Source organism: Arachis hypogaea, chromosome 16 (genome assembly GCF_003086295.3).
Source record: "Arachis hypogaea cultivar Tifrunner chromosome 16, arahy.Tifrunner.gnm2.J5K5, whole genome shotgun sequence".
NCBI lineage: Eukaryota > Viridiplantae > Streptophyta > Magnoliopsida > Fabales > Fabaceae > Arachis > Arachis hypogaea.
Window position 1 is genome coordinate 135,318,879 of NC_092051.1, and position 27,446 is coordinate 135,346,324.

The 27,446-nt window shown below is 35.1% G+C and overlaps 2 protein-coding genes across 2 annotated transcripts; both read right to left on the reverse strand.

Moving 5' to 3' along the window:
* Positions 1 to 2,447: 2,447 nt before the first annotated feature.
* LOC140180260 (uncharacterized) lies at positions 2,448 to 5,787 on the reverse strand. Its single transcript, XM_072220714.1, has 5 exons — positions 4,912 to 5,787; positions 4,713 to 4,830; positions 3,640 to 4,622; positions 2,814 to 2,933; positions 2,448 to 2,687 (listed from the first exon to the last, which is right to left on the reverse strand). The coding sequence occupies exons 1-5, from the start codon at positions 5,785 to 5,787 to the stop codon at positions 2,448 to 2,450; spliced, it is 2,337 nt and encodes a 778-aa protein (XP_072076815.1).
* Positions 5,788 to 22,212: 16,425 nt separating this feature from the next.
* On the reverse strand, positions 22,213 to 24,186 carry LOC140180261 (uncharacterized). The gene is made up of 3 exons (XM_072220715.1): positions 23,191 to 24,186; positions 22,794 to 22,838; positions 22,213 to 22,629 (listed from the first exon to the last, which is right to left on the reverse strand). Exons 1-3 carry the CDS (start codon positions 24,184 to 24,186, stop codon positions 22,213 to 22,215), a joined length of 1,458 nt encoding a protein of 485 aa, XP_072076816.1.
* Between the last annotated feature and the right edge of the window lie 3,260 nt (positions 24,187 to 27,446).

Genomic DNA, 27,446 nt, shown 5'->3' on the forward strand with positions numbered 1-27,446 from the left:
ATCTTCATCCAATCAGTCTTACTCCTTTCCATGGCTGGCTTTATGTGATACATCACCACTGTCAATGGCTACTTTCGGTCATCTCTCGGGATAATGATCCAATGCCCTGTCACGGCACGGCTAATCGTCTGGAGGCATCACCCTTGCCAATGGCTTCATCTTATCCTCTCAGTGAATAATATGCTCACGCACCCTGTCACGGCACGGCTATTCATCTGTCGGTTCTTGATCATGCTGGAATAGGATTTACTATCCTTTTGCGTCTGTCACTAACGCCCTGCAATCGCGAGTTCGGAGCTCGTCACAGTCATTCAATCATTGAATCCTACTCGGAATACCACAGACAAGGTTTAGACCTTCCGGATTCTCTTGAATGCCGCCATCATTCTAGCTTACGCCACGAAGATTCTGGTTAGGAGATCTAAGAGATATTCATTCTAGCTTATTTCATGTAGAACGGAGGTGTTTGTCAGGCACGCGTTCATAAGGGAGAAGGATGATGAGCGTCACACATAATCATCACCTTCATCACGTTCTTGGGTGTGAATGGATATCTTAGAAGAGAAATAAGAAGAATTGAATAGAAGACAGTAGTACTTTGCATTAATCTTTGAGGAACAGCAGAGCTCCACACCTTAATCTATGGAGTGTAGAAACTCTACCGTTAAAAATACATAAGTGAAGGTCCAGGCATGGCCGAGATGGTCAGCCCCCTAAAGCGTGATCAATAGTCTCCTAAGATGAACAATGGATTAAAACTGAGACCAAAGATACCTAATACAATAGTAAAAGGTCCTATTTATAATAAACTAGCTACTAGGGTTTACATGAGTAAGTAATTGATGCATAAATCCACTTCTTGGGCCCACTTGGTGTGTGTTTGGGCTGAACCTGAGTGTTGCACATGTAGAGGTCCTTCTTGGAGTTGAACGCCAGCTTTTGTGCCAGTTTGGGCGTTCAACTCTGGTTTTGGCTCCTAATCTGGCGCTGGACGCCAGATTTGGGCAGAGAGCTGACGTTGAACGCCAGTTTACGTCATCTATTCTTGGCCAAAGTATGGACTATTATATATTTCTGGAAAGCCCTGGATGTCTACTTTCCAACGCAATTGGAAGCACGCCATTTCGAGTTCTGTAGCTCCAGAAAATCCACTTTGAGTGCAGGGAGGTCAGAATCCAACAGCATCAGCAGTCCTTCTTCAACCTCTGAATCTGATTTCTGCTCAAGTCCCTCAATTTCAGCCAGAAAATACCTGAAATCACAGAAAAACACACAAACTCATAGTAAAGTCCAGAAATGTGAATTTAACATAAAAACTAATGAAAACATCCCTAAAAGTAACTAGATCCTACTAAAAACATACTAAAAACAATGCCAAAAAGCGTATAAATTATCCGCTCATCACCTACTCAGACGAAGATGTTAAAAATATCATATGAAGAGTTTTGTATTAAAAGTGTGCTTTATTTATTAGGTCACATTTTTTAAAAAATAACACTTTTATAGCATATCAAATCAAACCCTATAATTCATCAACTAATGATAAAAAAATGCATCTTTATACGAATACAATAATAAAATCTTCATGATAGTATCTATCTTTTTTTTTTTGTGTTTAGATTTAATCTTTGCTTTGTGTATAGAAAAAAAGTTGGGAAAATTAGTGACAAGGAATATCAAGAGATTTTTTTTAAACAAAGAGAGTTTAACACATTAAAGTGGAGTATGTAGGAACAAAAAATACAAAAAAACAAGATAATAAACACAGTACAATACGATTTTGCTAGGTAGACAATGATTTTTATGAACAATGTGAACAATGGACTCTAAAAATGACCCAATAAAATAAAAAACACTCCGCTCTTAAATTACTTCCTAAACCCTAATAACATAACTCGGGCGTACCTGCTTGCTTACCTGCTCACTCGAACAAGAACTCCAGCTTGGCCCACGCCCACTTCTGGCTTTGGTCAATACAATATCCTTGATCAATGGACGAGGACGATCCCCTAATTGCTAGTCCGAATCAAGGGCCAAAGTCCGATTGGACTAAAGCTGTTCGACTGAAAGGCGGATCTCCTGACTCGACCAAAAAAGAATGGAAGTCAGATTCGCCGATCTCCCTTCCCCTCTTTCAAGATCAGATCGAGAGTTCCAACAGAACAAGCATTCGCTCTACTTCTTCTTCCCTCTTTAGGGTAACCATTCGCACACCTAGTGGATTGAACATCCAACCATTATTAATTGTGCATGAGTAAACCGAATCAAAAGGAATAATCATCCAATTAAGAATCAACATAATCATCTGCATACCTAGAATTGAACATCCGACATATCTGTTGTTCACATTGTTTAGTATTTTCATTGTCTCCCTGTACTTTTCCATAAAATATAATTCGTTGTCATCTCCGGCATTGCCATCAACAACCAAACGGATCAACACCACATCATTTCTTGTAACTCAAAAATGACTTATTATTCATTCCATCAACACCTCTCTCAGATCTCTGGAATATTCTGTCATTCAGTTCCAACCAAATGTTCCAGATAACTGCAAAGAACCCTATCATCCACTTGTTTTGCTCAGAGTTATGACCAGGCACTTCAATCCAACTCTCAAACAGCTCTTTGATAGTCCCTCGAATAGCCCAAGCTCTATTAGCACTCTTCAACCAAGCGCACCACACCTGCCATGTAAACTCACAGCCAAGAAACAAATGATGCATAAATTCTATTTCATTTCTGCACAAAACACAAATCTTATCACTATGATGTATATGTCCTAATCTACTCAGTCTCTCTTTAGTGTTAACCCTGCCTACTAAGACAAACCATGCAAACAGTTCAACTCTTAGAGGAACCGATCCTCTCCATATGGTACTAGTGAAGTTGTAACTTGTGATGTCCTCCGAGAGAGTCTCTTTCTGCAACACCTGCACAAATGAATTAGTAGAAAAAATACATGTTCTGTCAAGTTTCCGTATAACTGCATCCTCTCTATCAGATGATAGTCTTACTAGCTGTAATCGATCATGAAGTTGATTGAGCAAATCTAACTCCCATTGGAATAATTCTCTCCTCCACTGAAAGCTCCATACCCACTCTAACCCATCCCAAAACCCACATTCCCTTACGACAAATCCTTGTTGATTTGAAACAAAGAAGAGTCTCGAAAAACTATCTTTCAACGAGCCACTTTGTAATCAATCATCCTCCCAAAACCAAATACGTCTGCCATTTTTCACCTCCATAGACAAACCATTGATCATCATATCTCTTACTTGTTGCTCTTTAATATTGAGTTGGCAAATATCTTTTCACGGGCCACCTCTTGACGGTAAAAGCTGTTTTGACAACATTACAGTTGGGTTCAAATGATTACAAGAACATATAACTTTCTTCCATAACGGGATCTTCCTTCGAAAAGTGCCACCATCACTTGAATAGAAGCGACACATTTCTAATTAAAGCATCCCCCACCACTAAGCCTCTTAAATTTTTTGGAGCTTGCACCATCTCCCATTTCACAAGTGGTATACCGTTATTCCCATCTTCTTTACTCTACAAAAACCTTTTCTGTAACCCAATTATCTTTTCTGGAATCGCCTTTGGCCTCTTATACAAGCTTAAGTAGTATACCGTCAAGCTATTAAGAACAGATTTTATGAGAACCAACTTACTAGCTTTGTTAAGAGACTTCGCTTTCCATAAGCTAAGCTTATCTTCCACCTTGTCTATGATCGGTTTCCAGGTCTTCACCAACCGAGGGTTTGTACCTAGAGAAATTCCTAAGTACTTGACAGGTAGAGTAGCTTCGGCACATTCCAACAAACCACACATATTCGTCACCAATTCCTGCTCACAGTTAACCAAAATCAAGCTTGACTTATCAAAGTTAATACTCAGGCCAGACATCAACTCAAAACAACGCAGAAGTCTCTTATAATTCACTAGTATCTTTGTATCCTTTGGGAAAAATAAGATTGTGTCATCTGCAAATTGGAGATGTGACAACTCTATGTTGTCTCTTCCCACCAACAGTGGAGAAATGCGTCCATTTCTGACTGCCTTACCCACCATCCTGTGTAAGATGTCAACGGCAAGAATGAACAGAAAGGGAGAAAGAGGATCTCCTTGTCTAAGACCTCGCTCTATCCTGAATGGCTTGGATGGTGACCCATTAATCAACATCAACATAGATACTGTAGTCATACATTCCTTCACCCATGTCCTCCATCTAAGACCAAAACCCATCTTTTGTAACACAATATCCACAAAGCTCCATCTCACCCTGTCGTACGCTTTCTGAAAGTCCAATTTGATGATTGCCGCCTGCTTCTTGTGCAGCTTTAGCCATTGGACCGTCTCACAAGTAATGAGAGCACCATCGTGTATTTTGCGACCCTTTGCAAACGCAGACTGAGTGTCTCCCACTAAACCTGGCATCACTAAACGCATTCTTCTCACCAATACTTTGGATATCACCTTATAGACACAACCAACCATGCTAATCGGCCTTAGGTCTTTGATTTCCTTAGCTCCCATAACTTTTGGAACTAGCGCCACCCATGTTACATTAGCATCCATTGGTAGCTTCGCACTTTGGAAAAATTCCAACACAGCTGCAATAAATTCCTAGCCAATCTCACTCCAATATTTCTTTATGAAGTTCATATTGTGCCTATTACTACCTGGTATTTTACTGGACTCACAATCCCAAACCACCTCTCGTATTTCCTCAGGTAATGGCATAACCTCTAACACTGCTGCCTCTTCGTCATCAATCTGCTTTACCAACCCATCACAGATCCCAATAATAGGAGCAAATTTCTGTCGATATAGATCTTTATAAAATCTCATAATTGCAACATTTCTTCTGGACTAGTTCCTCACCAATCTGCCATTAATTACTAGAGAATCGATTCTATTGTTCCGCCTTCTAGCCGACGCTAGGTTATGAAAGTATTTAGTGTTCTTGTCCATATCTCTAGCATGATGAGATCGAGACATCTGCTTCAAATGAAGCTCCTTTCTGAAATACCACTTCGAACAACAAGTTACAAGAGCCTTCTGTCTAGCCTCCACTGTTCTGTCATAATTACCAGCATTAACCATATCATCAATCTTCTTAATCTCTTCCTCAAACTTCTTTATCCTGTTGTCCATGTCTCCAAAATTGTCCTTATGCCATCTCCTCAGCAGTACTGTTAAGGCCTTCAGCTTATTAGTAAACTGTGCCTCACCCAAATTCCTCCACTCATCCTTCACCATCCACAAAAATCTTTCATGTGTAAGTGGCACCGTTAAGGCCTTCAGCTTATTAATGAACTGTGCTTCACCCGAATTCCTCCACTCATCCTTCACCATCCACAGAAATCCTTTATGTGTAAACAAGGAATGCAGGCTTTGAAAATATCTTGGACCCGCACTAAGTCTTGTATTTTCCAAAATCAACGGACAATGATCTGATAGACCTCTAGGTTCCCCTTTCAACCGAGTATCTGGAAACTCCTCAAGCCACTCCACATTGTCGAGAATCCGGTCAATGTGGCTACAAGATCGACCTCGAAACCATTTGAACTTCCGATCAGTAAGCGGTAAATTCACTAGCGGTAAATCTTGCACCCATTCCTTAAATTCTTCCGCAGATGCCGGTAAACTAATAGCATTTTTCTTTTCCTCCAACCTTAATATCTCGTTAAAGTCTCCCATGAAACAAAACGGAACTTGACATAAACCTACAATGTAGCTTAACTCCTCCCACATCACCAATTTCTCACTCCACATATGGCTCCATACACCAAACAAAATGCACAGTTAAAGTTATTTTTTGTCAACAAACCTTCAACGCATAGCCAACCATCCCCTCATAACAGTTTGATCATTTAAACAACAAATCATCTTACATTAACAATAAACCGCCAGATGCACCTACTGATTTCACATAATCCCAACCCACCGTGTCACAACCCCCCAATCATACTACATCAAACTTAGTCACTACCTCTCTCTTAGTTTCAATCAATCCTAGCATATTCAACCTATATTTTTTCTTCAACTCTTTCACCATACTCAACTTCCCATCCCTTCTTAGTCTTCTAACATTCCAGTAACTATAAATTATTTAAAATAATTTCTATACACCTTGTTTGTTGTTTGGGTCTGCTCTTCCTGCTAGCTTTTTCTTTTTGTTTTGCCATCCTTCTTTTTGCTATAATAGCTTCATTCTGACTTTATAAAATCGCCATAATGTCTTCTTCATCACGAAAAATTGCACCAGATTTCACTACTAATTTTCATGTTTCCTTATTTTTGGTTAACTGTCCTTCCTGCGTAAGCCTCTTATCAGCATTTTGATTTGTATCTTCTGCTTTTGTTTCGAATCCAACATCCTCTGTAACCCGTTCTTTGACATTTTTATGTCCCACAACTTTGTCTTCACCTACTACTTCTACCACATTGTTCTCCCTTTCATGCAATTGCATCATTTTGCCCCCTTGGTTTGCCCGGCCCGTCGTTCTTTCAACCAACCCCTCCAATTCCGGCCCTTGATCATACCCCTCCACATTGTTAGGTGTTGCCAAGCTCTCCACAACAATGCTACAAGGATGAGGTGCTTGGCTTCTGTCCGACGCTCTCCATACTCGTCCACATATCACGCCTTTTTGCGGCTCAATGAAATGGGTTTTGCATTCTTTGGTAGCCACGTGAATGAGGACATGTGAAACTTAGTTGGCTCCCCTCGTCTCGTGTAGCCCATCGTTGCCTAAGGAAGGACCCGCCTGTCCCGAACCAGACCATTTGCTGAGCCCCTGACCCGGCCCAACTTCCCTGGCGCCCACCTGCCTCGAATCGGACCCCGTGCTGATCTCCTAATTCGGACCAACTTTCTGGCGCCCTCTTGTTGCAATTGCACATAGTCCAACTGCCAATCTATTTGGCAAGGTTGCACAGGCCCACTAGATTTATGGCCCAGGAGGAGCCTAGCATTGTAACATTGTTTATGGGCCTCCCTATTTTTAAAATCCAGACCCATATTACTCCACCATTGGATCCTTTTCTCAAATATTTTGGACCCACTTTCCTTATCAAAGCAATATTCTGTAACTGTTCTTTCCGATTCAATCTCCACACAATCATCAAATCCCTCACAATCAGCCTCCTCATTAATCTCTTCAATTTCGAGCGAACCCGTTATCCATTGCAATTGATACGGATTTAAATGCTCTTGATTGCATTCGTTCAAAAAAATATCTGATATTACCATTCTATCCTTATCTTCATCACCTTTCTTAGCCCGTGTCATGATTAGCTCAGCCGCCGGATCCCACACCGCCGCCATCGCCACCATTCCATCGGCATGTGAACTATCAAGAGATTTTAATTAATAAAAGAATTAATTATATCAAAATTATTTAAAAATGAAAGATATATTATATTAAAAAATCAATAAATAAGATTTGAAATAATAAAATTATTCTATTATTCTTTTTTCTTCTTTCTGTTTTTTTTTCTATATTTGTCTTTTTCCATCATTTTCATTGTTACTGTACTTCCTTTTTTTAGATATATTTTCTTTGTTTCTATTGACTTTAATTTATGTTCTTTTGACAGATGTCTGTGTCAATGCTGAGACTTTTTCGATAAGTTTCTTTCTATCCCTGAGTTCTTTATGAATTCACTTTCTCAGATGCACCATGCAACTTTTGCAAAAATTACTAACTTCTTTTTTATTTTATGGGATTTGATGAAATTTATGTTTTATTATTTGTTTGAATTAAATAGAGGTATCTACGTTTACTTGTTTGTCTATGATGAATAGAGAAAGGTATCACCAAAGACCTATATATATATATATATATATATATATATATATATATATATATATATATATATATATATATATATATATATATATATATATATATATATATATATTTCATTTTAATTTCATTTTGCTATTATAAAAATAAGTAATTTGCTTTCTTGAGTACACTATCCATTTATCTTGGTTACAAATTAAAACAGGCACTGGGCTCGAAGCCAAAGCATAATTTAACTAGTGTTCCAAAAGGTTCCTTATATCCTATATCATGTTAGAAGAATTTAAAATTTTCAATCTCATATTCTATATTTTGCTTTATTTGTGTTAATAATCTCTTATCCAAATTGAAAAACAATGTCTTATTCATGAAATTTGCTTAATTTTGTATTTTGTGTGATATGTATAGTAAATTATAACTTCATAGTTTTATTTTTAAAATTCAAGAAATGAAAAATCTTTACATAAGAAAATTTTCAAATTACTTTATCCAGCCTAATGGATATTCTCATGTATTAGATAATCAAGGCTGCTTCAATTATAATCAAGGGTGGTTTATTTTATGCTTGAAAGATTATTTTTATTTGCATACTATTAAATGATCAATTATATTATATGCTTCTATTGTTAGTCTAATTATTTTATTTTAAGTTTAATAAAATCATATTCTACTCATCATCAAACGATTCTTCATTTTTATATTGATTGTTTTATTTTTATCTTATTTTTGTCTCTAGAACCTAGTTGTTATGCTAATAAATTAAAAAAAATTTGGATAATATTCTAAACAAAAATTTAAGCCCAACCATTTGTAAAACTTACTAACTACATAACTAGCTTAGAGATTTACAGCAAAGCTCTTGATCTTAAATGTGAATGAATTGGTGGTTATGATTTGAAGTTAATTAAATGCTTAGTAAGAAATGCTAGTAAACTTTGGCAATAGATAGTGTTTTCTTTAACTTTAGTATAATTCTACAAGTATTTTATTAATAATGTTATGTTTAATTTTCTTTTCAAATTATGCAAATTTGTATGCATTGTCAAGATATATACTAAGAGCAATGCTAGGGGGACAACAACTTTTGTGATTAGTAGCCATCAAATAGCCATCAATGATGATTTAATGGTGTGAGATTTCATCCAATGACTCACATTTCTCTGCTGGTTACATGCTGGCCAAAATTCAATAAAATTGCTGGCTCCCTAAACTTTTTCATATACCAATGTCATACTCGTGTCCTTTATAGTGAATTCCAAAGCTTTTAGGTAGCTAAATTTAAATAAGGTGATGCCAAATCAAAAAAAGGGATAATATTAAAATAAAAATTCTGAATTAAGGTTTGCTCAACATCAATATCAACTTCACTCGAATGATCCTAGTGCACCAACATCATTTACTTGTATATAAGCATAAAAATAGTAGTATAAAGTCTATTTGTATAGAAGCATAAAGAATAGTAATATAGAGGCATTAGAGTTGTCTAACTTTAGTTAATACACAAATTTTTTATTCGAAATAAAATTATATCAATTAAAAATTTTATAAAAGGTGTTTCTTTTTTTGAGATTCTTTTATTTTGTTTTATTAATTTTAGTTTTGAATTGCACAATTTTAATTCAAAATTAGAAAGATATCGAACAAATGTTTATGATAAAAACTAATTGTTATTACATACAAAATTCAAGAGAAGCAATTTTTTTGTAAAAGATAAATAAGTAAGAGAAAATGCGAATAAGAAGACTTACTAATGGTGAATTGGAAATTAGGGAATTCATTAACAACAAATGATTGTGATAAATAAATGTGTGTAAATAAAAGATTTAAATATAATAGAGAATCAAAGAAAATATATTTATAAGAAAGAAATAAATAAAAAAATCACCTAAAGATATATTTATCTCTCCAAAAAAAATTTGGTCATTCTCTTTAAATATTATAAAAGTTTATTTTTTAATATGTTTTTGAAGGATTACCATGTGTTCATAACACGCAGCGAAAGAAAAGAAAGTAATCCTAAAGATCTATTTTGTGCTTAAATTTTATTCCAATAATTTAATATATAGATCAAATCTAAATACCTTTAGACGCTTTAGTAAAAATCACTTTCTCCTTCGATGGTACGAAGGCGCTATGCGTATCCACACCGAGACCAACCTTTGCTGTCAACTCCTTGACCAATGGACATTTGATCTAAATTGAGAAACCTCTTGCAACTCTTTGCACGCCATAAAATTATTCTCCAAGAATTAGGCTCACATACATTTATGTGTGTAGAGGCAAAGGAATAAAACTCTTGTTATTCTCTTCTCTTTCGCATTCTTCTACTCTTGGCATACATATATATAATATGAGATTTGTTACTTTGATTCTCAATTCAAATTTAAATCATATCTTTTTATTTTAAACTTGAATCTTTCAAATTTATGAATCGTATCATAACTCAATTTGAAACAGAATCAGTTAGGATCTCATCCAAATTTAGAATTCAAGTTTAGAAATAGAATAACTAATTATTCTCAAATCTCATATAATATTCTCAATTATCATATTATTATTATTATATTCTTGGTGCTAGCAAAGAATATAATAATATTCCATTTGAATTAATATAATTATTTATTTGATCAAATCAAAATAATAATTAAATAATTCTACAGCAAAGATTAGAACACTCGTTAGTGTGTGACCCCATAGGTTCAATACTAAGCGGGTAGTAAATTAGTCATACTAAATTTACTAATCAAGGTTGGCGTCTAGCAACACTCCTCAATGACCCGATAGTATGAAGTAATATATTTTTACTAAGAACCTCAGAAGAACAAAGTATAATTCCTTCCATCTTTTCAGCTCTTGGTTAACCTTTAGAGTATGGTTTAATTGTCAAACTCTAACTTGTTACCATTATTATAATGAACTGTGAATGACCTAAGAAACTCATTTCTTCATTCATTCAATCCCCTTGGCCAAGGTTTTATTCATCTCAGTCGTTATAATCATAGAGCTCAAACTCTTTACGAAGAGTTGACGGATTCCTTATTGACTAATCATTAATTCTACAAGTATTTAAATCATACCCAATATCCATTCAACTAGCACCCTAGGGTATTAGGTGTCCGGAATCAAAGTATAATAAATACATTGTTAATTACTATGACAGTCGCAGGTCAAAGGAAACTCTATTACTGTGTTCATCTTGAGAATATCCTATTGACAAATATACGGTAATTATAACCATTAGGAATTCTCAAAGTGAGTCAGTTCAATGGTCATATCTCTATATGCACCATCTATATATATAATTTAATAAATGAGATCTATTAATCTTCATCCAATGAAGACCATTATATATATATATTGATCTTTCCGGATTATTAATGTCCTTTTTAATAATCCTATGACCAAGAATAATTTAGATTAAATTATAAAAGATTTATCTCTCAATATTGTGGTCACTATCACAATGATAAATCTCTAAATTTAATCAAGGACGTTATTATATTAACATTTTAATATAATAACAATAACAAATTATTTGACACGTGATTGATTGGATTGTGGTCATACTACTTATTCCCAACAATCTCCCACTTGCACGAGAGTCAATCATGATAGATTGGATCTTGGGCATATTATTATCACAATAGTTTTATTAACGATTCTTTTTAATAATTAAAATCTCTCTAACGGTTCTTTATAATAATTTTTTCAAACAATATTTAAATATTCTGCCATAAGTTAATAGAAAATAGAGAAATTTTTTATATACTATAAAAAAAGGAATGATTCTTTTTTCATATTAATTAATTACTATAATAAACTATAAAATAATTTAGGTTTAATTACTCTGTTGGTCCTGATAGTTTTGCGAAATTTTTAATTAGGTTTTTATACTTTTTTTCCTTTTAATTGAGTCCTTGCACCAATTTTTTTTTAATTGAGTCCCTACACTTTTTTTCCTTTTATTTGAGTCCCTACACCAATTTTTTTTATTGGATCCCTATACAATTAAGCCAATTACTACCAAGAGGGACCTAATTGAAAAAAAATTTGGTGCAGCGATTCAATTAAAAGAAAAAAAATTATAGAAACCTAATTAAAAATTTCGCAAAACTATAAGGACCAATAGAGTAATCAAACTAACAATTTAAAATATTTAAAAGATAAATGAATAGTTATAATTAAATTTAGAGTAAAAGTCCTATATTCCATAAAAGAAGATAAGATATTAATCATTGTATTAAAACAAATATTTTGGTTGATAAAAATATTTATTATAGTCCTTAGGTTTAGTTATTACTCAATTGAATCAAATTTGAGGTTTGTGTTTGTAAATTAAAATATCTTAAGACAATAGATATATCTCATATGATAATACATAAGTATATAATTGTGAACTTTGTCATTAGGGGTGACAAACGAGTCGAAATTCATTGGGCCGACTTACGTAATTCGCTAAAAAAGACGGTTTGAATTGAAAATTTAATACTACTAAACTTAAAATGTTTGTCTAACCCGACTAATTCATGGGCTTTGACAGGTTTCGGCTGGGTGGGGCGGGTTCTCCAGTGGAACAGGCTTTTTTTGTCAGAGCCATTTTTTTTACAAATTTATATGATGTTATTGATCTACAAGAGAATGAAGATAATAATTGAAGATGTTCTAAGTTATATTTTGGATTATATTTTATGTTTGATTGAATATAAACTTGAAGATGTTTAATTATATGTTTTGGACAATATTTGTTTTACTTTGGACAATGCTGATTTTATTATTTTGTTTCAAAAAATTTGGTTTATAGTTATGTTTATTACATATTTATAATTATAAAGACTTTAGTGTTCGTGAATTTAGAAATTATAATTTTTTTATGTCTTTAGGAATTATAAATTTATTGAAATAGTTGTAAAATTATATATATTGTTTAATATTAATGATTTATAAAAATAAAAAAAAGATTTGACAGGCTTCGCCGGCTAATCCGCTAGTCCACCATTAAGCAGGATGAAAGAGGAATTCAGAATCGCTTCAGTAAACGAAATGTGACAGACCAACCCATAAGGACGGAGTAGAATAGTATAGGACTTTCTTGTTTGTCACCCCTATTTGTGGCCAACTATTTTGATTAAGAAAAAAGGACAAATAGGTCCCTAACCTTTTTTCTACGGACATTTTCGCCCCTAAAGAATGGAAAATAAATTCATGTCCTTGACCCCTCCAAAATGTGGACAAATTTACCCCTCCGTTGAAATCACTCCGTTGGACCTGACGGAAAACTCTAACGTGGCTCCTGTGGCGCTGACCTGGCCGTTACAGGATCACACGTAGCCTATAGCTTTTGAAAAGAGGATACATTAGTCCTCACGCACCAAAACGACGCCGTTTCACCCCTACCCCTCCAAACACACTTTAATTCCCATATGCAATACCCATAACACTCATATTTGAGTTTCTGAATTACTAAAAACCCTAAGAAAATAAACGATCAAACTCCCGCCTCCCTGTTTCTCCCTCCAAAAATTACACTATGTAGAAGAGCAATCGGTGTAGGGTGAAGTAGGTGTCAAAGGCTAAGAAGAAGGTTTTTGTTGAGGTCGTGGTTGCTGTCTTCGTCAGAAGGTAAGATCGCCTTGCTCAGCGATGAAGTTTTGGTTATTCATGTGTGAACTAATGGTGAAGGCATTATATGTGCATGTTGACAGTGTGGGTAAGAATGGTGTAATGAAGTGTAAAAATTATTTTTAAAATATCGTGTGTAGGATTAGAATGAGGGATTTTGTTAGGGCAAAGGGGTTTCATTCATAATTTTTGTTTCTGTTTTTGGACTGAAACATAGTTGTTCATGGATTAATTTCAGATGGTTGATATTTTTGTGGTGCCAATTTTTTACCACGGAGGTAACTTTGTCAAAGCAAGTGATGGATTCCTAATTTATCAAAATGGAAAGGAAGAGAGGTTCCTTGAGATGGACCTGGACTTTGTGAATTTCGGAGACCTTGTAACATTATTTAAATGTTTGGGATACCATTCGTACAAAGCAGTATACTGGTATGATCCAACAAGTGCCGACATTGAGTTTGGGTTGAACATATTAACTGGGGATACAGGGATCAATGCAATGCAAGAGAACATATTGAAGAACCAACAGATATCTGAGTTCCATATATACTTTGATCACCCTGTTGATGATTCCGAGGTTGTTGATGATGCTAGCAAAAATAGTGATGTCACAGTGGATGTAGATGAAAATTTTAGAGGAACTGAAGACATCCTCTTCCTCAGATGATGGGTATGAGGGCACGGAAGATGTGTTGTATAAACCTCCACCAGCTGGATTTGGGAGTGATAGTATTGAAACTGACAATAATGGCGGGGATGCTGGTGGCAAGAAAAAAAGAAATATAAAGGGTAAAAAAAGGTAATGACTCCGAAGAAGCCAATTGCAAAGGGTTAAAGAAAAAATCTAAGGTTGGAAAGAAGAAGATGCAACATGTAATGAGGGTGAATGCAAGAGGAGAAAACAGCGGGCACGCTAATGCTGGAACAAGTGGTGAAGGTGGGGTTCAGGGGGCTGATGGGCCGAATGATCAATTTGGTGGTGGTGATGGGCTTAATGTGCAGCTTGATAATGCAGTGGCAGGTGAATTCTATGTCAGTGAAGTCCCAACAGAGATGGAGGAAATCATGTTTGAGTATGAGTCTGAGGAATCGCATACTCCTATATCATCCGAGGATGAAGGTAACAGTAACAAATGTCCTGATTTTGATGATGATTATGCTCATAGTGAGGGCAAATTTGAGTTAGGAACGAGGTTTGCGACTGTTGAAAGGTTTAAAGAGGTGGTAATTGATTCATTCATTGCTAAGGGGAGGGAGTTGAAGTGGATCAAGAATGACAATGAGAGAATCAGAGTGGGTTGCAAGGATGAGGAGTGCTCGTTCTTGGTTCATTTGTCATACAACAAAATTCTGCAGTGTTATCAAGTGAAGACGTACCAACAAGAACACACTTGCGCAAGGAATTTAGGCAATAATGCAGCTTATCAGCATTGGATTGGCAAGAAAATTGAGAAGCGAATGGCTACCCAACCACACATGAACACAAAGGAGGCAACTAAATTCTTGAGAGAGGAATTTTCATTATGTCCCCACCCTAAGATGGTTTACAGAGCAGTAGTGGAGGCCAGGGATAAGATCATGGGCAACGAGAGGGAACAATACAAGAGACAAGGGATTATTGTGAGCAGATTCTAAGTAGCAATCCAGGTTCAACAGTCAGGTTGGAGCTCATGCCAATTCCAGAAGCTCCCCCTGTATTTGATAAATTATACATATCCTTAGATGCTTGTAAGCAAGGATTCAAAGATGGTGCAAGCCTTTGTTGCATTTGGATGGTTGTTTTCTCAAAACATATTATGGGGGTTGGCTTCTAGCAACAGTTGCGCAAGATGCAAACAACCAGTTTTATGTTATTGCATATGGAGTTGTCAGGGCTGAGACCAAGGATGTCTGGAAGTAGTTCCTGACAAATCTTTAGGGAGACATAGGAGACGATGCAAACTATGGTTGGAACTTCATATCAGACCAACAAAAGGTAAGATGTAATCCTGGTTATGTTATGTTTATTTCACATATGATAACCTTGTTTTGTATTGTCATTCCTTTATGAAACTGTTTCCTGCTCCTGTTCAATGCAAGGTTTACTGTATGCGCTAAAGGAGGTCATGCCACATGCATAGTTACGCAATTGCGTCATGCACATGTGAAAAAATTTTATAAACCGGTTCAAGGACTTGTACATCAGAGAGGTTGTATAGGAGTGTACTGTTGCAGAAATCAAGGAATGCATGGAAAAGCTTAAGGCAGTTAATCAAGGTGCTTGGGAATACCTTAGTAAATTTGAGCCAGAAACATGGGTAAAGACTTACTTTTCACATGGGCCAAAGGTTGATAACCTCATAAATAACATGTGTGAGGTGTTTAATGCTAAGATCATGAACTACCGATGCAAGCTTATCCTAACCATGTGTGAAGAAATTAGGTGTTACTTGATGAGGAGGATGGTGAATCACAAGCGAGTACTAGACAATCACCCTGGAAAGCTAGCACCAGTTCAACAAAAGAGGATGGAGAGGTTAATCAATATTAGCACTAAGTGGATGGCTGAATGGGTTGGTGACAACGAACGGAAGAGATTTGAGGTGAGCCGCAAAGCAAGCAAGGTGGAAGAGACGTGACATGCCAATATTACCATTGTCTTTCATTACCTCAGGCATGCCTTGCATACATGCACTTGCTGCTATTAGGAAGAGACGTGACATGCCACAAGACTATGTGCACCCCTGGCTAGGGGTGGCAAGCGGGGAAGCCCGCCCCGCCCCGCTAGAAGCCCGCCTTTTGGTGGGCTGGCCCGCCCCGCCCCGCCTAGTGAGGCGGTCCCAGAATCCCAGCCCGCCCCGCCTAACGGCGGGCTGGCGGGCCGGCGGGCTAAGCCCGCCAAGTATCCTCTTTTTTTTTTTTAACTTTTAACTATTAAATAATATATATAAAAATATAAAAAAATCTTTTCTATTTTTTACTTTTAACTATTATAATTTCTAAAGGCATAAAAATTATATTTTTTATATTCATAAACATTAAAATCTTTTTAATTATAAATATCTAATAAACATAATTATAAACCAAGTTTTCATCCAAAACATAAGTATAAATATTCTCTCCAAAGCAAAATAAATATAATTTAAAACATAATTATAAATATTGTCTCCAAAATAATATAAACATAATCCAAATCACTCAATTTTTATCTTCATACTCTTGTAAGTTAGGTTGGGGGAAGTTAGGTTTTGGCAAAAAAATTGTAAAAATACCCCCTCACTAAAAAAACACAAAGCCCGGCGGGGAAGCCCGCCCCGCCCCGCCAAAGCCCGCCAAAGCCCACGGTTTAAGCGGTGCGGGTTAGGCGGGTTTTTGTTATTTGGCGGTCCCAATTTTCCAGCCCGGCCCGCCTTTTTTGGCGGGTTACGCGGGGCGGCCCGGCGGGTTTAGGCCCGTTTGCCACCCCTACCCCTGGCTATGTATAGAGTCAATCAAGAGGACATATGCACATTGTATTAAACCAGTACCAAGTGCAGAATTTTGACCCAGAACTGAATTCTCATAGCTAGACCCACCCATCATCAAAAGACCAATTGGCCGGCCAAAGGTTCATAATAGGCAAAAAGATCCTGTTGCGCCATTGATGCAAGGAGAAAAATTGAAGAAGTCATTTTCTGTGTCTTGTAGCAAGTGTGGTGAAAAGGGCCACAATTACAAAACTTGTAAGGGAGCTCCTTCCAACCTTAGTTGAAAGCCGAAGACAAAGCGACCTAAGAAGAAGGGAGCTAGCACCTCCTAAGCACTAGTGGTGCTTCCTTTGTCACAATCAGCTCCCCACCGGAGGTAAGATCACTCCTACAATAATTCTGTATTAGCACTAAATTAGTCAACAATTAATCTGTCTCAGTACTATATACCTCAGGAATTAATGTCTTAGTACTATAATCTTCCGGGATCAATCTGTTTTAGTATACTATTCATTAGGGACTAATCTGTCTTAGTATTAATTTGTTAATCTGTTGCACTACTATGTCCAAGATGCTTCTAACAGCCAACCAAGCAGCTCAACAAGCCAGCAACAAAACCCTACTATAATGATGCATTTGTTTGTCATTGTAATCTGTTCGATATATGCATTGATTGAATTCCATGTTATGTGCTTTATGTTTTGTCATGTTTTGGTGTCCTCCTTACTCCAGGTTCTAAATGCAGTTGGCCCAAGTCCTCCAAATGTTGCACCAAATCCAACAAGAGTGACAAGATCCACACTTATGATAGCACCACTAGGGCCAACAGTTACTCAAGCCAGGCCACCGGCCCCAACTTCAAGTCGTCCATTTAAACCTCCAAGAAAAGCTCCATCCATGGTTAATGACACAAGTTGCCCGAAACAATCAAAGTTCAGACCAAAGCAGAAGATTTTCAGGTCGCCAGCTCCACTTGCTTAAGGACCAATACCATCTAACACACAGCAGGCAGCACCAATTCAGGAACTTCCCAAGGGACCAACTCCATCTAACACACAACCTGCTGCACAGAATCAGGAAGCTCCACTACCAACTGTAACAAGTGTATCAACATCTAAGGATTCCAAGGAGTGAAAAGTCATGCCATTATGTTATTTTGGGATAAATGTGTGCTGTTGTAATAGTTAATAGCAAATTTCAAATATAATTTCCTTTTTTTTGTTACCTATTTTTTGGTTACCCGTTATTAGTCAAGTGAAAACTTGTTAATGGTAGCATGCCATACATGTGTAAACGTTATTGGCAAACTGGTTTCCTTTTTTTTTTTGTCAGTTCTAAACATAAATGTTTACTTTCACAGCTTTAATGTCAGTTCTTGAATGTTTGATTACCTGTTATTTTGTCAACTTTCATTTCATACATACGTTGCAACATACAGGCTAAAAACTGATACAGGATATACAAATCATTTATACAAAGGACATGTTGATCTTTTTGGCAAGAAATCATCACATTTATCATTTTCAACCATTGATCAATTCTTACAGATTAAAACAGCAACACTCAGGACAATGAAAATAACACAAATACACCATCTTATTGGATTTTTTTCATCTCTAAAGCTACTATCTTCTTCTCCAAACATGTGATCCTGTTTTCCATGTCTTGCTTTCTGTGATGCTCTTCAACATCACTAATTTTCTTCTCTCCCAGATACCTTGTATTAGTCATCCCAAGTCTTACAATATGCTCGTCAAACCACAAAAAAAACTTGCAATATGGTTGTCTTACCTACACAAAATCAGTCCACAGAACTCAGAAAAATATGGTATTTGAGGATAAACCCTAACACAAATACAGTTTCACTAAGTTGCTTTATATACCTTATAAAACCGACACCCCCAGAAATAATCTGCTAGGATTGCTGCTCGTCTTCGACATGAATAGGATTGCATTTTCTCCACAGAAGCACTTTGGTGAGACGCCATCTTTGCCATCCTTCCCGTTAGGAACCGAGCTCGCAGCGAACTGGTCTTGTCTTCCTCCACCTCCACTTCTTCTCGAGCTTGATGATACTCCATCGGATGCCATGGGAATAAATGCTTTCTTTCTTCGTTCACACACTTCACCGTTTTTGTGCATTCGAAGGATTAGGGTTCAAGAATTTGAAAAATTGGGGGTGGGGCGTCGTTTTGGTATGTGGGGACTAATATGTCCTCTTTTCAAAAGTTACAGACCACGTGTGATCCCATAACGGCCAGGTCAGTGTCACGAGAGCCAAGTTAGAGTTTTTCGTCGAGTCCAACAAAGTGACTTCAACGAAGGGGTAAATTTATCCACATTTGGAGGAGTCAGGAACATGAATATATTTTCCATTTTTTAGAGATAAAAATGTTCACAAAAAAAAAGGTTAGGGACCTATTTATCTTTTTCTCTTTGATTAATTTAATCGTTTCTGAATAAATGTCTGTGTTAAAAAAAATAATTAACATTTATATATGTTACGAATTTTATTCTACTAATCGTGCTGGTACACACACATACATAAGAGTGATACTGAGTTACTGACACAATGATCATATTGTTGGTAAAGTAATGTATTTTTATAAATTTATTGTTCCCGACTGTTATTAAATAAAGATCTACATTACCTTCTACCAGAACTAAGGGCTTGTGTAGATGAGTTTATAAATAAAAATCTGTTTTTATGTGATTTTTGTTTAATTTTTTTAAAAAAAATTAAAAGTAATTTTATGTAAAAATATTTTTTTATTTTAGTAATTATATTTTAAATATAATAATATAAAATATTATTTATTTTTCTAATATTTTTATTTTTATTATTAAAATTTTATTAAATACACTAAAAAATACTTTTAAAAAAAAGTTTTTTTTTGAAATTTTTTTTTAATAATTTAATAACATCTAAACAAACACTAAAAATTTAATAAAATGTGTTAGAGATTTGGAGTCTTAAAATTAGAGATATGGCAATTTTTTTTTTTTCATTTCATCCGCTCCACCTTAATAAATAAATGAGCTTTTCAACCGTTAATTGAGTTTTGGCAATGAATATCGAGTGATCGTCTCGTCTCATACCCATTTCGTAACTGTCACAAAACACAAATAAATAGTTGAAAAAGATGATCGAATTTGATAAATTTAAATTTCATTAAAATTGTTTAGAATTTATAATATAATTATTTTAACCAAAAAGAATATTAAAATACCGTTTTGGTTTTTAATTTTTTATTAACAAATGCTCTTACGCTATTGGTTATGTTTACGAATAAAAAATTTAACTATTTAATTTTCGCATAAATATTTTTCTATTAAACACTTAATTAATAACCTCAGTTGTTTAAGCATTTGTTAGCAACACCGTAATAACTTTTTTATATAAATTTATTGGAATAATCTATTTTAGTTATAGGTATAATAATGCTTGTGAAAACCCTTTTTTTTTTATGACAATCGTTGTCTTTTGTGTGATTGGTGAAGGTGAACTGGCATGCCAGTTCAAATTACTTGGCTAAATCTAATGGGTTAGTGACTTATTGGAATAATCTAATGGGACTTTTATGTTCTCTGGTGCGTGAAGATTTCATACTTTGAACAAATTAAAAAATCAGATGATCCCCGCAGCATAGGCAGGAATAAAAAAGAAAAAAAATAAAATAAAGACAGCAGTATTTTTTTTTTTTGAAGTTAGGAGTAAGATTCAAATCTACAATTTTTAAATAAATATAAAAAAATTATGTCATTTGAATTATAGTTCGTTGACTAATAAATAAATATTTTTAATAGAGAAAAATTGTTAACAATAATTTATTATTATTAATTTTAAAAAATAGATGACAGCTTTATCGGAATAATGTAAAGCATTTCTAATTTTGTTTAAAAAAAAAGTTCTATCCTTTTACCGTTCCTTGATTTTTTTTAATTACCAAACATTAATTTTCATTATTATTGTATATTGAGTTTCACTCCATTTATAGCTGTTGGCTCTAAAAATTTAAAACAATTCAAACTTCAAGTATAAACTTATACTAGAGTTGGTGTAAAATTGATTTTGCAAACTTTTTTTTTTCAAAGATAAATATTATTTTATTAATATAAAATAAAAGTGTTTTCATAAGGAAGTACAAAAGAATTGGGTATTCCCATTTATCATCAGCTGTGACTGAAAGACTAAGAGTTTAAAGAAGAGTAAAGTAAGAGTAAAGAAAAAGTAGCATCTATCAGGTATGGTTCACGAGTTCACGCACTAAATTGCTAGCTTCTTTCACTATCTCTGGTGCTGGGCTTATTACCTTCTCAAAAATACACCGATTCCTCGCTTTCCAAGTGCTCCAACACAACGCCGCTATGAGGAGGGTCTTTTGTCTACCGTCGAATTGAGCCACTGCCCAGGATAAGACTCGTTGCCACCAATTGAAAAAAATTTCTTCTTCTCTCATCCATAGGTCAGGGGTTATTAAGCTTAGACTCCATATTATTGAAGACAGGGGGCATTGGAACAAAGCATGAGAAATTGATTCAGCCTTCAACATGCATCTTGGACAAGTGGCAGGAGTGGATGCGAACCGGCTGTGAACTTGTTGCAACACCGGAAGCTTTTCATGAAGACTTTTCCATAGAAAAATCTTAATTTTATGTGGTAATTTCAACTCCCAAATGCTATTCCAGACTCTGTTGTGTATGTTCTGGGACCTCAATGAAGTAGGAGAATGAAAGAATCCATAAGCAATTTTGTATCCTGACCCAACTTCATATATACCAGATTTTGTCCAGCACCAATTAACTTCATCCTCCTCCTCTGTTGGTTTGATTGAAAAAATTTTATTGCATATATCAACTGAAAAAATCGACTCAATCAGATTTTTATTCCAACTTCTATCAGGATTTAGTAACGCACTAACGTAATACACTTGCATATTTGGCGGGATTGTGAGTGCATTTTGAGGGACATTAAGGGGCACTGGTGGTGGGAGCCAGGGGTCATGGAAGATGCGAACATTAGTGCCAGAGCCTATTTTCCATAACAAGCCTTTCTCGATCACCTTGCGCCCTTCAAGAACACTTCTCCAACCCCACGACGGTACGCTTCCTATCTCTGCATGTAGGAAATCTGTATATCTGAAATATTTAGCTTTGAGCATTCTTGATATAGTAGAATTAGGGTATTTCATTAGACGCCAACATTGCTTGCCCAATAAAACCAAATTTTGCGCCCTTAGATCCTTGATCCCCAGCCCTCCATCTTTCTTTGGTCTCGTCATTGTGTCCCATTTAATCCAAACCATTTTTCGTTCGGCGCCTTTTTAACCCCACCAAAATTGCGAGAGCATGCTATGAATCTCAGTCAACAGCGTGTCCGGGAGCTTGAAACAAGAGAGTGTATAAATAGGAATCGCCTCCCCCATCGCTCTCAATAGCGTGTGCCTGCCACCTGATGACAATATACTTCTTTTCCAACCCATAATCCTCTTCTGAACTTTATCCTTGATAGCTCCAAAGGTTGCTTTCTTTGATTTTTGAACTATAGATGGCAGTCCCAGGTATTTGTCTTGTGCTCCGATATGTTCAATATTTAGTGTCTGAGCAACTGCTAGTCTTGTGTTCTGAGGAGTGTTGTGACTGAAAAAGATAGCCGACTTATTCAAATTGACTTTTTGCCCACTAAAACCCTCATAGGTCTCTAGCAATTCTAGAATGCTTTGGCTTGTATTAGGTGCGCTCTTGCAAAAAAGGATTGAATCATCAGCAAACAAAAGGTGATTAATTGTTTGGCATCTCCGATTAACTTGAACTCCTTGAATTAATCTGTTTTGCTCTGCCTTGTGTAGCAAGAAGGAAAGTCCTTCTGCACAAAAAAGAAAGAGATATGGAGATAGGGAGTCACCCTGTCGGATGCCCCTATTTGGCCTAAAATAGCCAAATGGTTGACCTTCCACAACAACAGAGTAAGAAACAGTCGTTACCAATTCCTTAGTCCAGTTAATCCATTTAGCATCAAACCCCAACTTATCCATAATATACCATAAAAAATGCCATTCAACCCTATCATAAGCCTTGCTCATGTCTAGTTTAATAGCCATCTCATGCTCTGCCCCACTTCTCTTATTTTTCAAATAGTGCATGCATTCGTGGGCAATTAGAATATTATCTGAAATAAGTCTTCCTTTGAGAAACGCACTCTGATTTGGACTTATAATTTTATTCATAATACCTTGTAATCGGTGCACCATAACTTTAGAAATAATTTTATACATAACTGAAGACAAACTGATCGGTCGTACCTGAGTCATGTCACTGGCATCTGGCACCTTTGGAATCAAACAAATTTGAGTATGATTGAAGCTTTTTAAAATTCTGCTACTGTGAAAGAAACTTCTCACTGCCTTAAAAACGTCACCTCCAACTATATCCCATAAAAAGTGAAAAAACTTAGCTGTAAACCCGTCATCACTAGGAGCACTCTGAGCATGAACACTAAATGTAGCTCTTTTGACCTCGTCCATAGTTACTGGCCTTTGGAGCCTACGGTTCATGGAAGCTGTAACCTTAGACTCCAAATCCTCTAAGTATGGATTCGGATCAGCTGAACAAGAAGAAGTAAAAATATCGCAAAAGTAGTCCTCAGCTACCTTTGCAATATCCTCCGGTTTCGATGCAATCTCATTGTCCCTCCCCACTAATCTCCAAATTCTGTTCCTTCGCATCCTTGATTGAAATTTCTGGTGAAAGAATCTAGTGTTCTGATCTCCTTCTTTTAGCCACTTGATTCTAGATTTTTCTCGCCAATAGCTCTCTTCTTTCAAATATGCCAGCTCCAACTTCTCTTCCAAACTGGTAACCTCCTCTCCCCCATTGATTCCAGCCACCCGCAACTCCTCTAGCTTAGCTTGAAGGTCCTCAATTTCTTTCCGGGAGTTTGCTTTGTGAGTTTTCTGCCATTGAACTAGTCTATGTCTACAAACTTTTAACTTTTGGGCCAAGGAGAACATAGCCGAGCCTACAACTTCCATTCTCCACACTTCACTGACAATTCTCTTGACATCCTCTTCTCCACACCAACGTTCCTGGTATTTAAACCGCCTTTTACTATGCCAGGATTGAGATTCGGTTTCCATCAAAATTGGAGCATGATCCGAGCCTGACTCTGTGAGCCTGTGCACCACTGCATTCGGAAACTTCAACTTCCATTCCATCCCAACTAAATAGCGGTCAAGCCTCTCCTTCACCAAATCCTCTCCTTGTCTTCGATTTGTCCACGTGAAAGGGTGCCCCACCATTCCAATATCCACCAATTCGTTACTGTCAATAAAATTAGTGAATGTTGCAATGGTGGTTGCTGATTTTTAGCCTCCACCCTCCTTTTCCGCTTGGCTTGTTATAGCATTAAAATCGCCTGCTATTACCACTTTTCCTTCCATGTGTTGGCTCATTGTTATAAGCTCCTCAAACTGTAAGGATCGAATTTGTTCTGAACAACTCAAATGGACACCAATGAACACCCATACCTCACTGCTTCCGACTTCCTTAATTTCGGCTGCCACAAAAAATTCTCCACTGCTAATAATTTGAACACTGATGCTGTCCTTCCAAGCTTGCACAAGTCCTCCTGCCACTCCTGCCGGGTTAACAATATACCAGTTTTTGTAGCCGCATACCCGAAGTTTTGCTTCCACCTGTCGAGATTGGTTCTTTGTTTCACTTATAAACACAATCTCGAGGGAGTGGGATTTACATATCCCTTTTAAGGTGTGAATTGTCAGGGGTCTCCCCAAACCCCGACAATTTCAAACTATAGTTCTCATGGCGCCTTGGGTGCCATTTGTAGGCTGGCACCCTCCACCATCTGTTCAACTGCATTTTCATCCTCTGTTCTTGCTTTCTTTGTAGTTACTTCAGCTATACCACTCATCAACCTTTTTTTGGGTTCACTTTTAGTATCTGACTCTGCAGCACCTTGTCTTGCTAACCTTTTCCACTTCCTACCTTTTTCTGTGGTGAGACACTCCCAATAGCGAATTGCATAAGCTGCCCTTCATCCTCCTTGGTATTGGACTGACCAGCTATGATAACCTCCATGCATTCTGTTCTAGAATTGGCTGATTGAGGTGACTCAGGTGCTGCCCTGTTACTAGTGTCTTGTGGTTTCAAACTTTGTTTCCTTTCTTGCATTGACATCCCTGCAAATTCTTCCAATAAGCAGTTTAAGACCGGTTTTTTCTTACGTTGAGTGGCCTTATTCTGGTTTTGGGTTGAGTTGTTGAATGTTCTTTCTCCTTCAGAGTAGATTCGCGTTCCCACTTGGCTAGCTTTAACCCATTTTGCAAACTTGATTTTGATAAAAAGTAAGTTTGTATTAAAGTGATTTATGTTTGGTAATCTTTATATCAAAATGGATTATAGTAAAGTAAATATTGTTTGGATTACACTACTCAAAATTATTTTTAGATAAAAAATTACTAAAATAGACATCAACTTAAATAAACTTTTTATATTATTCTATCATTTTAATTTAGATATTTAAATAGATATTATTATTTAATTTTATAATAAAATTAATATTTACTTACTAAAATAAAAATAATATATAAAAATTGACAAAATATATTTTTATATCAAAAGCAAAAATAATATATAAAAAATATATCAAAATATATTTTATTAAATTATATTACTTATAATTCTTTTAATACTTTTGGTACTCTTTTATTTAATGCTATTTTAAACTATAAATTTTAATTATTTATGATTTTATTTTTAGTTATAATTAGTTTTTATTTACTTTGTTCTTTTTAATGGAATCAATAATTTATATTATAACAAAATTATAATAATAAATTAATATACAAGAATTACACTTACAAATTTTAACAAAGCCAAATAAAAATATATTTTTTATACAAAATCAAAAGTAAAAATTTAATAAAAAAATATAGTTATATATTTGAAATATTTGAATACTAAAGAGACCACAAGCAAGAAAGTAAAGGGTAGAATTGATAAAACAAAATAAATTCAATCCTAAACGTGATTTTCTAAACGCAAAAGCTACAATTTCCAACTTCTTATGAACGTACGTTACGAACTTAAAATCACCTTGGCGTTTAAAAAAAAGGCATCCAAACAAAAAGAGAAAGCGTTCAATGCACTCAAACGTGCTTCTCTTCTTTCTAACGCAAAACCAAACACACCCTTAAACACTTAAGAAATATCACAGTATCATCTTCAAATTTTATGTATGAAAAGCTTTACTTTTTAAAAAATAGCACTCTAATTATCACAACAAAAAATAACAACAAAATCATTGTGATATCTGGAAAATCGAAATTGAATCTCTAAAAAAAGTAAATGAATATATACAAATATATCTCTATGAACAAAATTTTTTAGTTTTCTATCTCTAGTTTTCGTTTAATTTTAGTGTTTATCATAACTTGTCCTGTTTACAAATTCTTTTCAAACCATTTTAAATTAATAATTATTTAAATATTAGCCAGTTATTCAAAAGCATCTATTCTTAATATATAAAAGTAGATAGATAGGTTTATTCACATTATTTTTAAGACATGTTTCTCTTCCTACTAATGTCATGTCAGCAAAATTACTTACTTGGCACAATTTTAAAATCAACCACTCAATTTTTACCAAATCAACTATTATTTTTAAAAAATCAGCAAAAAAAATACAAAAAAATAAAAAAATACCGGTAATTAAAAATTAATAGTGTCTAACTAAATTTATAACCTACAAAGACATTGAATTCATATCCCTATATTTATTATATCTTACCGTTTTAAACAATACAATAAATTTATAATTTTCAATAATTAATTTCTATAAATAACTCATTAAATATAATAAACATCTATATTACAAATGTCATAATAATATTATTAATCATAATAAATTTTATATTACAAATATTCAAATTCCATAATATTTGACCTACTTATATATGTCTCTTATCACTATTCTTTCAAATAACATCAAATTTAGCACAAAAAATTTATTTCCGAACTACACAACATCTCAAACTTACTCAGCATCATTCTTTGGATAATATTACCAAACAAACAGATAATTGGTTGATCATAGTTTGCGCGATCCGTCTATAGAAAACATTAACACCCACAAATGAAGAGGAACCTCTTTGCTTAGAAATGATTATATTAGATGAAAAGGAGACAACTACATTTGTGACACATATAATCAAACACCACAATATCCAACAATAAGATAATTCTATATACTTTTCATAATCTCATCTATCAAATTATTAGTTACTAACCCAATACTTATTTCATATCAAAGTGCTACAAAAATTTTTGTACTATTTGATGGCGAAGAAAAAAAATTATTGGACACAACTGCTTCAAATCTAATGACACTCTAGAAAAGTAATGACACTGAAGCACCACCCCAATTGAAAATTTTGTGCAACCTTACACTTATATTTGAAGTCAAAGTAAATGATTTTAATCTCAAAAAAAGTTGTCAACAATACGCTGTTATCAAGACATTTGTTCTAACAAAAAACACT